At 35.1% G+C, this 13,075-nt stretch overlaps 1 protein-coding gene across 5 annotated transcripts in view; it reads right to left on the bottom strand.

The window, feature by feature from the left end:
* UVRAG (UV radiation resistance associated) overlaps positions 1-13,075 on the bottom strand; it is a 309,856-nt gene that overhangs the window by 120,078 nt on the left and 176,703 nt on the right. For all 5 annotated transcript variants that reach the window (XM_037740137.1, XM_017533023.2, XM_037740138.1 and 2 more), the window contains 3 exons: positions 12,114-12,201; positions 11,165-11,225; positions 3,177-3,342 (listed from right to left, as the gene is read on the bottom strand). In XM_037740137.1, the coding sequence (XP_037596065.1) occupies positions 3,177-3,342; positions 11,165-11,225; positions 12,114-12,201 (315 nt within the window). The remainder of the gene's footprint in view (positions 1-3,176; positions 3,343-11,164; positions 11,226-12,113; positions 12,202-13,075) is intronic.

Here is a 13,075-nt window from a genome sequence, read left to right as displayed (position 1 = left end):
ATTTGAACATTATGGCACTAAGAGAAGGCTGTTTGGAAATAGACCAGCCTCCAGAGAATTACCAGGTGATCTTTCTTAAGCATATATCTGGTCATGGTTTTCTCTTTTGCTCAAAATCATCTAGGCGCCCCTTCATCCCTTATAAGCCATGTTTTTCATCATTAAACAAACCAAATGATGTCAGCAAAAATGGTACAATAGACAGAGCCAAAGACCTGTCCCTCCGGAGAAACATCTAAAAACAAAAAACAAAATCAAGCAAAATTGTCAAAATCAACTTTGTCAAAACCCCGGAAAATAGTCAAAGGTTTGTGTCAATTGCCTAACTGTTGAACCAAGAAAAAGAAAACTCAAAACCAGGAGGAAAGTTTTGCAGCTTTTTGACTTGCCCTGGCCCCACCCTCCTCTTCAGTTCAGCATTGGTCTTGCGGACGACAGACAGCCGCCCTCCCAGTATGGCACTTGATTTTTGGATCTTGAGGGAACAGACCAGATTCTTATTCTAAAAACAAGTGTGTCTGTTCACACTTGTCTGGCGGCTACCTAAAGGACTAATGTGAGTTACTTTCCTTTGTTCCTCACCTAGTCTGAACTCACTCAAAGCTGAAAAGCAGCTAACAATGTTCAAGTAGTAAGGCAAACAAAAAACCCTGAGCCACCAGGGGCAAAAAATTACAGTTCAGATAAAAAACAGATTGCCTAAAGCCTGGGAAGAAAAGCTGGAGAGTTTCTTTGAGAGATTAGGTCATTCAAAAGTGTCCAAGTATACTGGGGAATTTAGAAGCTACATTCATACCCAAAACAAGACGCATGTTCAGGAAAAACCTGAGGGGGGGCCTACATTTCCCTCTGGCTGACAGCTAGGCTCAGTGCAACCAGAAAGTGAAGGCTAAGGCCTTCAACTGAAACTAAAGGACCATAGATAGTAACTTGAAGCTGCACAAAGAAATAAAAATCCAGACAAGGTAATTACATATGTTTAAAAAAAAAAAAAGAGAGAGAGTATTATGGGCACACAATGTATAATGATGTGATTTGTGGCAATAACAACATAAAGATAGGAGGGATGAACAGAGGTGTATAAAACAGAGTTTTTATATGCTACTGAAGCTAACTGGTATCAGTTCAAACTAAACTGTTATAAATATAGGATGTTAATTAAAATCCCCATCATAACGATAAAAAATCTATAAAATATACAGACAAGGAAATGAGAAAGGAATCAAAATGGTACACTACAAAAAAATATCAATTAGGCACAAAAGAAGGCACTAATAAAGGAAATGAGACAAACAAAAAAGCATAAGACATACAGAAACAAATAGTAAAGTGGCATAAGTTTTTCCCTATGAGTCACTAAGTGGAAGTGGATTAAAAATTCTAATCAAAAGGCAGAGATTGGAGGAATGCATAAAAGGCATGCTCTAACTACATGCCATCTTCAAGAGATTTATTCTAGATCAAAAGGTTTCAAGTGAAAATATGGGAAAGATATTCCATGCAAATAGTAACCAAAAGAGACCTGGGTTGGTTATGCTAATATCAGATAAAACAATCTTTAGGCCAAAAGCTGTTACAAGAGTCAAAAATATACCAATAAAGGGGTCAATTCATCAGGCTGACATAACAACAAATATGTGTACCAGACAACAGTGGTCTGAAACATATGAAGCAAATGTTGACAGAATTGAAATGAGAAATATAGTTTTACAGTAATAGTTGAATTCAATATCCCACTCTCAATAATAAGTGGAACATTTAGACAGAAGCTCAATAAGGAAATAGAAAACCTGAGAACGTCATAAACCAACTAGATCTAACAGACATAAATAAAACACTGTATCTAATAACAGCAGGATACACATTCTTCTCAAGAGCATGTGGAATGTTCTCCAGGACAGATAATACATTAGGCCACAAAACAAGTCTTAATAATTAAAAAAAAAAAAATTAAAATCATAAAACTAACTTCTCTGCTTCTACATCACAATGGAATAAAATGAGAAATCAATAACGAAAGGAAAACTAGAAAATTCACAAATACATAAAAATTAAACAATCCCCTCTTTTTTTTTGAGACAGGATCTTGCTCTGTCACCCGGACTGGAGTGCAGTGGTGTGATCTCAGCTCACTGCAGACTTTGCCTCCTGGGCTTAATCATTTATCCCACCTCAGCTTCTTGAGTAACTGGGACTATAAGCACATCACCATGCTCAGCTAATTTTCATATTTTTTGTAAAGACAGCTAAATTTCGTATTTTTTCAATGAGAAAGAAAAGGAATTTAATGAGCAATAAGAAATCATCTGGAGGTTAAAAAACTCATTGATAAAAGTAAGTCCCCAGAAAAACACAGAATATTATAACACTGTAATTGTTCTGTGTAAACTACTCTTAAGGAGAAAGACTAAAATATGAGCCAATCAAAAATAATAAGGACAACTTTTCAAGACACAAACAGTACAAGAAAATGTAAGCATGGGGAAAAATTAAAGTATAGAGTTTTTATTAGTTTTCTTTTTGTTTATGCAATCAGTGTTGTCTTTGGTTTAAAATAATGGGTTATAACATAGTACTTCCAAGCCTCATAATAATTTCAAATAAGAAAATATACAACAGATACACAAAAAATAAAAATCAAGACATTATATCATAACACCAGAGAAAATCACCTTCACTGAAAAAAGACAGATAGAAAAGAAAGAAGGAAGAGAAGACCACAAAACAACCTAAAAACAAATGATAAAATGGCAGAGGTAAGTCCATACATATCAATAACGTTGAATGTAAATGGATTAAACTCTCCAATCAAAAGATGGAGAGTAGCTCAATAGATTTTAAAAAAAACAGGATCCAATGATCTGTTGCCTACAAGAAACATGCAAGAGGTACTAGGTGAATATTTGTAGATTATATGGCACTTATCTTCACAAAAGTAAGAAGAAAATAAATGAAACTTAAAGTAAATTTTTGCTACCATTACAAAGTTTGGAAGTCCAGGGGTTGAGTCACTAAAATTTATACTAATAATTACATTTGATTTAGATAAAATGAAGCACTCTACAAAGGTTATATAAAAGTTGTCACAATTTAGGTTACATTTGACATATTATATTGCACCCCACGTTTTATACACTGGCTTGATTTAAAAATCGTTTTTGAAAAAAGACACTTACTCTCTCTCCTTTTCCGTCAGCTTGTCATTGATATTGTCTTTGATTGTTGATCTAGACCCTTTATGAATTATAGGATATCTGAGGGGCACTTGCAGGAAAAAGGAAATCATGGAGACCAAATGTGCAGTGTAACCAAGGGCAACAGCAATGCTTCCATCATCTTTTGCTGTAAATTCAAAAGCAGAGGAAAAGAAAATAACTATTTACCTTATAAATAACTACAAGATAATAAATCATTTAGAAGAATATCTTATAGAAATATGTGGTACATAAGATATTAATCACTTATCTAAATTATATAAATTTTATGCAAATTTAAACATATTAACAAGACTTGAAATGTCATCTAACTGCATGTAAAATGATTTCCCAATAATTAATATGAGATTAACATTTGATATATATCTTAAAGCAAGAACTCTTACTATGTCCAAATAACCATCGCTTGCTTTCTTAGCATTTTTATAAGGATAATTAATACTTGAGTCTATTGTATGATGTGAAAATTAGCTTCAGAGGTTTAAACATAAAAAACACACTATACAGTGGTTATATATTTTATTCATTAACAATTTCCTAGGCAATATAGTTGTACTATTTTACAACATTATTAATTCTAAAGGGAAATGAAATAGTATAATCATTCTTCTGGGGCATGTTCTTGATATTGAAAAAGGCAGTGTTACATAAATAAGCCTATGCAGTTTGACGTGGGGTAAGCGGGAAAATGTTTTAAGCAGCAAAAACAAAAGGTGAAAAACCACTGTTTATATACCATCCTATTTATGCAATATAGGTGGAAGCAACTACTAGGAAAAAATGCATGTATCCTATAATCAGACATAAACATTTAGCTTTCAAAAAGCCACAGATAATTACATTTTTTAAACTTATCCAGATTTCTGCCACTATCTATTAAGTGATAAATGATGATGATTCATGTGATAAGAACAGGGAGCAATATAATCAAAAGTTTTAAAGTTCCCCCAAGAGGAAGGAAATAGGAACTTTCCGGTATACAGTATTCCTAAAATGCTTTTAAAAGTGCACAAGTGCATGTGTGTACACTCATGAAGTAAAATGTTTAACACATAATCTGGAATATCCCATCTGGCTAGGGAAGAAGGGCCAAAATGATCACAATGACCATGACTTGACTATTCTCTGACTTCTAAAGGTGGCTTTAACCTTAATTACTCATAAAAATTTTTGCATTCTTTCTATTTCTACTTAATATGGTAGAAATGCCACTATAGCCACTACAGCATTCCTCAGTGAATTCTCTACCCTTAACTACCATAGCAAACTATTGGTTTTTCTTTGATAGTCTTATTAAAATATATATATATATATATATATATATATACACACACACACACATTTTCTGTCCAGAACTGTCTGTACTACTTTATATATGACATTCATTCACTAACAATGTAAAATTAAACACCTTTTAAATGCTATTTCATTTATTTTACAGATAAAGAAACTAAGGATCAGAGATTAAGGAATCTTTCCAAAGTAATAGAGCCAGTAAACAGGTTGGCTTGACAACCAATCCTCTACCCTTAACCAGTCTATTGTACTGTCTCAGAACTTTATTGTTAAAAATTAATATAACAATTATTTTTTTTTTAAAAGATGGGGTCCCACTATGTTGCCCAGGCTGATGTCAAACTCCTGGGCTCAAGTAATCCTCACGCCTTAATCTCCCAAGTAACTGGGACTACAGGTGTGTGCCACTGTGCCCACCATATTTTAAAAATATATTTAATATGTTTTCCATATTACATATAATGATTTTTTAACTTGGAAGCCTCGAATGTACCAAGCACGTGACACACATGTACCACCTTAGTTTCTTCACAGTTTTCTAGTAAAAGCAAAGAACACATAAAATGTCTGAGAGTCCTCGATGACTTGCACAGTACTCAACAGAAAATGGGCTTCTCAAGGAATGTCTGTTCTCTAAAACAAGCTCATGGGAAAAAATCAAACAGCAGTCATTTTCCACCGACTACTGAGTCATGCCCTAACTAACTAGAATCCTAATTATTTTTAGAGACCATGTCTTCTTGTCCCAGTCCTACCCAAGTACCTTGAGTACTACTACAACACTTTCCTTCTGCTGAAACCCACACATCATAATACCTTAGGGGCTAAAAGTACTTTATATTTTAAATTTGCTACATTATAAATTCATTATCACACAATAATAGAACAAACAGAAACTTCTGCAATCACTGAGTCTGATACTACCAACTTGGAGAAGAGACAAATGAGACCCAGGTGGTATAAATGGCTTGGTCAAAGCCATATAGGTAGAAACTGTGAGTGGTGAAATAACTGAGAGAACTGTGTCCACAATTCTCCAGAAGATCTATAAAGGTGTGGAGTCACAGTTGGAACTGTGAGTTTCTTCCCAGGTCACTGAATTCTGCCTCCTGCTTTCCGTAAAAATTAGGGTTTATCAAATGTAAAATATTCCTGTCAGTAAAAGGACTTGATCTTTAAATAACCACCTTTTAAAGGGAGAGGGAAGAGGAAGAGGAGGATCTAAAAACAGATAATACTATGCTAACTTGCAGCTTCCCTGTATGTTCTTTATACAAAGCTTTTCCTTTCCTATATGACCTGACAGAAGAGGTTTGGAAAACTTCTAGAATGCAGCAGGCCTCTTAATTAGCCTTTCAAGCAGGTCAAATGCAAACTATGAATATTTTAAAAATATCTAATGCTAAACATTCAAGCATCTATATTTTTTCCATATTATGAAAGGAAGACTGCTAAAGAATTGTATTTGTGTAATTTGAGACTACATCCACATCTCTATTAAAAGAGCAAAAAGTTAGTTTTCTAACATCACTTCCCACCAATGAACAAAACAATTTTACTTAAATTTAAAGATTAAAAAGGCATCTCTAAGAGGAATCTCACACAAAAACAAAAAAACAAAAAGAAATAGCACACACTGAAAATTGAATAATACTGGAAATCAGCTTTGATTCAGGTTATTCACACTCAACATTCTTGCCACAAGTCTTCCCACTCCACCTATTAAACATTCTAGGTTTCCCATTCCAGGCCATAGTGCTCCATCACAGCCTCAGTGTTAAACATTGTGGTGTTGGATTTCCAATATTGAAGCTTTATATTAAAAAGCATTTTAAAAGGACCACGAGTGAAGCATTATAGGGCTCAAGGGTATTCCAATGCCCTCAAAAGGAAAACCACCTCCTGGTAGGGAAGTCACTTTCATCACCCCAAGACCACTGAATCTCCAGTGGGAAAATGTGAGCTCATGTGGTTAATTATGGCTATTGCAGGCCATGCAACCTCAGATGTCACATTCTGTTGCCAATCACTTTAGCTAAAAAACCAAAAGGTTTAAGGTTTCCAGCATTCTGAGATCTGAAAGATTTTTTTACCTGCCACAGCCAAAACCCAGCTCTCCAGGGCGTGCTTTTCCAGTAAGCATTAATGACGTCCCTAACACCTAATGCAGAGCAGAGGTTTGTGTACCTTATGCTGTTCTGGTGTTAGAAAGGTCACAGACGATAGTTTTGTGAGTGAGAAGGTGGAGCAGGAGTGAAGGGTCCAGGGAGAAACAGGAATGAACCCTAAGATTCAGGTATGTGAAAAAGATGCTAATTCAAACAAAGTTTTAAGGGGCTTGAAAATAAAATAAAAAATCACAGTTTCCTCATAATAAATATTTCTGGATTATTTTTTAAATGTAAGTAACCACTCTAGGCTGTAGCTTTTGTGTAATTTTTATGACAACAAATTCCACAAACACACAATGGCCATGACAACATTATAAATTAATTCAAATGTTCCTTTGACTTATAGGTTGGACAAACTATTAATATTCAAATGCATCCAAGTACAATAAGTGATCTAAAAGCTCTTACCATCCTGCCTTCCCAATCACTGAGGCAGCTGATTTGTTAAGGAACCAAGCACCCACTGATCCAGACAGGACAAAATATTTAAGACTCTAATCACTGCCACAGCAGCTATGGAATCATTCCATGTTCTCAATGAGATACTGTTTGACATATGGACTCTCCTTTCCAAGAAATCATGCCTGCATAAAGGGATACAGACACAGAAGGAAATCTGGGTCTCATTACCACAAAAGGCTCTCGTGTTATGGATTACTTAAAAATACGCACGCACAAACATTTTTTTTAAGCTAAATGTCTCAGTCAGCGGAACTCAAATGAAGACCCTTCACTGGACAATTTTCTCCCATTGTGTCCAGGTCTCCTTGGCATACTCCAACAGTAACTTACCCATTTAGAAAAGCACAATAATAGTGGGGCACTATGGTGGAGTTTCCCAAACAGTATCATCCCATGCAGTGTAAAGTCTATCCCAGCAAAGTCTCATGAACATCACAGAATAGCCAGCTTGGAGTTCCTTTACTACAGTCTCTCCCAGAAAAGCAGCTGCTATAGAATACTAAAAAGTTGTCACAAGTTTAAAGAGGTTATCATTCAAAGCAAGGAAGTAAACTGCATTGTGGGAGGAATAATATGAATCTTAGAATCAGGCAGACCAGGAATAATCTTAGCTTTATCACTGGTTATTATGGCTCCTTGAAAAAATTAATCTCTCTGAGCCTTAATTTTCTTTTTCTTTTTCTTTTTTTTTTTAATTTAGGGTTCTTTCCTCACAGATGAAATTAATTCTCACAATTGTGAGAATTAGGGCGAATGTGAGCACATCATGTTCTATGTTATTATATTTCTTTTCCTTTTTTATATTCTATTTTGAAATGGGTTCTCACCCTGTCACCAAGGCTGGAGTGCAGCTGCATGATCATAGCTCACTACAGCCTCAAACTCCTGGTCACAAGCAATCCTCCCACCTCAGTCTCCCAAAGTGCTAGGATTACAGGCATGAGCCACCACGCCCAGCCTATGTTATTATATTTCTACTCACCCAGCCTACAATGTCTTCTTACTCTCTTTCTACTGGAAAACAACATTTTGTCTCTTAAGTCAGTGAAAGCATCATCTTCTCTATAAAATTTTCCTGATCCCCTCCTGATAGCAGTAATTATTCTCACTTTTTTGAGTACCATGTACCTTGTATAAACTTCCAAGTACCTGACACAGAGTATGAATTCAGTATTTCTTGATATCCTGAACTGAACTGTAATCTCACTAGGGCAGGATCAATGTCTTAACCATCTCATACCCTCAACACCTGGCACCATGGATGACATACAAAGAGCATTCAATACATTTAGTCAATGGAAGTGTCTTGCAGGGTACTAACATAAGATTTTCTTTTTTTTAAAAGACAGAGTCTCGCTCTGTTGCGCAGGCTGGAGTACAGAGACACAATCTTGGCTTGAACCTTCGCCTCCAAGTTCAAGCGGTTCTGGAGCCTCACCCTCCCAAATAGCTGAGATTACAAGCGTGTGCCACCACAGCTAAAATTAGCCACACCAAGCTGATTTTTTGCATTTTTGGTAGAAACAGGGTTTCACCATGTTGGTCAGGCTGGTCTCAAACTCTTGACCTCAAATGATCTACCCACTTCAGCCTCCCAAAATGTTGGAATTACAGGTGTGAGCCACTGCGCCCAGCCAACATAAGATTTTTAAAGTCCAATATTACTGCATGTGCTTCTTAAAATTTCTGATTCCTTAGGTAATGGGGAATGAATAGGACCTTAAAATAAAATTAAACATTTATTTCATTTTATCTCACATTTTGTTTTTCAACAACTGCACTAAAAAACTACAGGTAGGGAGTTTTTTCAAATCATTCTGTATTTAGCAGCCAGAGTGACTTTTAAAAGCCTAACTCAGCTCACGCCATCCCCCTTCTTGAAGTCCCTCAGGCATTTCCTACTTCCTTGATAATAAAACACCAACTCCTTACAGTGACCTCAAGGCCCTGGCTGCCCTCTCCTGCCTCCTCTAATGTAGCTCTTCTCCTCGCTCACTTAGGCTCCAGCTGCACAGGTCTGGTCTTTTCTGTCCTTCCTTCCTCTCTCTTTTGCAACTAATTCCAGTTACGTTTATTGAGTACCTTCTATATGAAAAGCTGTTTCAAATGTTATTTCATTCAATCATCACAATAAATTACAGATATAGATGTCTCATTTTATAAGAAATTAAGGTGAAAGATTACATGATTTACCCAAAATACAAGTCTTTTCTCACATTCCCCCACCCTGAGTTTTTTTAGAGATGCCACGCCCATTCCTCCTTCATCATCACCTTTGTACTTGCTGACCTGACCCTTCGCCCAGAAATACTCTTCCCCCAGCTGTAGCATAGTCGACTCCTTTTAGCCTTCAATTTTTATACTTCTCCTTAGAGAGGTCTTCCTTGACTGCTTTATCTAAAGCAGTTTCTTCCATTCTCTGTGACAGCACATTCTTTTATTAAATACTTGCTACATACTTATTTTCTTGCTTACTGGCTATCTCCCCCAGTAAGCTCCATGGAAGGAGAGAAAATGTTTACTTTCTGTATCTTTGTATCCTCAAAAGGCACAGTGCCTGGCATTTAGGTGTTCAATGAACATTTTTTTTTCAATGAATGATGTTCTATATCCCAGGAAACTGGTACGGGGCACAAGTACTCAATACATTTACTAAATGAATAAATGAGGAAAATGATACGCCATGGGCTTCAAGACACTACTACTTTGCCTAAAATTAACATCAAAACACTTTTGTGAATGTCTTACAGAGATTTGAGAGAGCACTATGAAATGGAAACCAAATAAATCCCAGCTATATTATTGCCTAGCTTTGTGGTCTCAAGCAAATCACTGAATACCATTTTCCTTATAGGATCCTTTTGTTTGCTTTTGTGAGTATTAAAGATTAGGAAAAATCTCTTGCATTTATAGCTATGGTATACCTCACTTAATTTTCACAACAATCATGTAAGATAGGTAGGGCATAAATTAATAGTTCATCAATCAATTAGGAAATTAAAGGTTACATGACTTGCTCCAAATTACACAGTTTATAGAAGGGGAATCAGGACTTGAACATAGGTCTTCCAAGTCCTGGTTTATCACTCTCCTTTCATCACATCTGAACCACTCACAGGTAAGGGCCCAAGGGGGTAACAAATTAAAACAGTCTTAGATGTTAAATGACAACCAATAACAACAGCTTGTTTATAGGAAAATGAAAGTTCTGGTCAAAACTAGTAACGCTCTCTTCTTCAGCAACTTCTCAAGTAGATAATATTCTGGCTTTGGGAATAATCTGTAAAGATATCTAGTAGGCCTCAAAGCATTGTTTAGCCTAAGGAAAAAGAACCCACTTTACTAACAATAAAAATAATCACTTTACTGATATGCCAAAGAAAATATATTCTTTGGGAAACTTATTTATTTTAAAAATATTTATTTAATATTTAATATTATTATTTGCAAAAAGAGTAGAAAAAAAGATTTTAAAATATAGAAATTACTAAGGATCATATTCTATACTACCATTAATGTAATTTATTTATTTATTTTAAGTTAAAAGATAAGAGAAATGATAGTATAACAAATTAAGCCTGTGGTAATGGAAACATCACAAAATTAAATTTTCAAATACTTTTCAGGTCAGCAGTAATGACTTTCTAAATAATGACTGAACAGATTAGCGTTTGCTGTTCCTCTGCTCCCAACTACACACAAATTTTTCAGGAAAATCAAACCAAAATTGGAAAGGCAGTTATCTGTATTCTTAAGAACTCTACTGCCTAATTTGCTTTAAGCCCATTTAAAAACTGTTTTCTTTTAAATTTCTAATATAAGGTTCAGTAATTATTTTTCTATGATCAGACCTAACATTCTGTCTCCTATCAGGGAGTCTGACACAGATACTTGCAATTGGGAAAGGACAGAAGGTCCAAAAACTCTTTTGGATAAAGTGCTAGGCAACCAACATTTCAAGATATTCTATTTCCATACATTAATATATGCCAAATCTTTCAAAACAAAAAATTAAAATACCTTGGAAGTCCTCAGAATTAGGCAACTTGACACTGCATACAAAGTAATCCTTATGCTCATTCTGTGAATTTAATTAAAGAATGAAATTAATAATTAAAGCGAAGAAACTCGAAGTCAAATCTCAAAGAATTCAGCAGGTTGGTGCTGACTCAAAGAAAACACTGTTCTTAACTCCAAGTATTATCATAATTGTTGAAGCTGGATGATGAGTACATGACACTTCATTCTACTCTCTCCCTATCTTTACATATATACTTGAAATGTTCTACAATAACATTTAAGACATCGTGTCCAAGGGAAAAACCATGTAAAATTATCATTATAAAAATATCCTTGGTTCATTCACATATATAAATGGTTTAATAAGATTCTATAAGCAAACTCAAATCCTATTAGCTTTCTTCTCTGAAAATTAGTGTTTTAAATCACTTTTCATTAAAAAGAAAACTACCAAATTTAGCAGATTTCGTTCTCTGAAAAATAATCCTAATCAATTTTATTAAAGTTTTCCTTTTTCCATTCATTCTAAGAAACTAAGCTCGAAAACCTAATAGCCTGACAGTTACCCCAGGAATATCTTTAACCCTAATACATGAAAATTAATTAGCAATCATATTCTTAAAGCAGTGCACATATATCTGCATGTCTGTGTCAGAAATAGTGATAGTGGATAATGCGGTTAAGTAAAAAGATCCTAAAGAAACCAAAAATAATTTGGCAGTGTTTCACACGATGAGTGCGTCCCACCACCAAACTGATATAAATAAAATTGTGGAACCTAAGGCCAAACAAGTCTAAATCTATGTTTTAAATAGACATTCACTCCTGAATGAGTCATGACAGAGCACATGATTAAGCCTAGAGCAATGAGTTTTTTCACTGAGAGGAAACTTCACACAGAAATTATCTTTTCAGAAAGAAAAATATTTTCAGAAAATTTGAAACTTACCAAATCAATAGGGTAAATGTAGGAAAGCTCAGAGAGTAATTGTCTGCAACGAATTGTCAACTGAGCATTAGTCTTCAAAAAGAGTTCTCTAATGAGGAAAGAAAAAAATATATTTATTAAAAATATATACTTGCATGCTTTGCAACATTTATTTCCATATAATTAATGCAAAGAAAGATTATACTATCTGTAACAGGCCACAGAAACTCAGAAGTAGAAGCATAAATAATAGCCACCATAAGTCTTGACCTATCTCCAAATAGTATCAATCAAGTTAACTATATATTGAATGCTACTGTGTGTGATCAGTACCATGCTAAGATATGTAAAGGGGACTAGGAGTGGTGGCTCACTCCCGTAATCCCAGCACTTTGGAAGGCCCAGGAATTCAAGACCAGCCTGGGCAACATAGGGAGACCCTGTCTCTACAAAAACAAAAAAATTAGCTAGGTTTGGTGGCATATGTATGTGGTCCCAGCTACTTGAGAGGCTGATGTAGCAGGACCGCTGGGGCCTAGGAGGTTGAAGCTGCAGCACACTCTGATCATGCCACTGCACTCCAGCCTGGGCACCAGAAAAAGACATTGTCTTTGAAAAAAAAGAAATGTAAAGGGCACAAGTAATCATTCACTTGGCATCTGCAAATGGCCTTATTTAGTTATAACAACTCTAGTAAGTTGATATTATTATACCTATTTACAAACAAGGAAACAATATTTGGAGAATCTGAATAATCTGACCAGGATTTCATAGTCAATTTAATGAGGCCAATTTGATTTCAAGAAAGATCTGGATAGTATTTCCTCAAGAAATATTCTATATTTCACTCATAATTACATATATTTACCTCAAAAACCACCATGTACTATGAGAAAAAAACGTATAAAGAACAAATAAACAAAAAGCTATAACATGAGATTACCCAGCTCTTCTCTCTCTTTTTTTTTTTTTTTTTTTTTTTT

The sequence above is a fragment of the Cebus imitator genome, unplaced genomic scaffold, assembly GCF_001604975.1.
Source record: "Cebus imitator isolate Cc_AM_T3 unplaced genomic scaffold, Cebus_imitator-1.0 Scaffold79, whole genome shotgun sequence".
Classification (NCBI taxonomy): domain Eukaryota; kingdom Metazoa; phylum Chordata; class Mammalia; order Primates; family Cebidae; genus Cebus; species Cebus imitator.
This window is presented reverse-complemented; position numbering and strand designations above follow the sequence as displayed.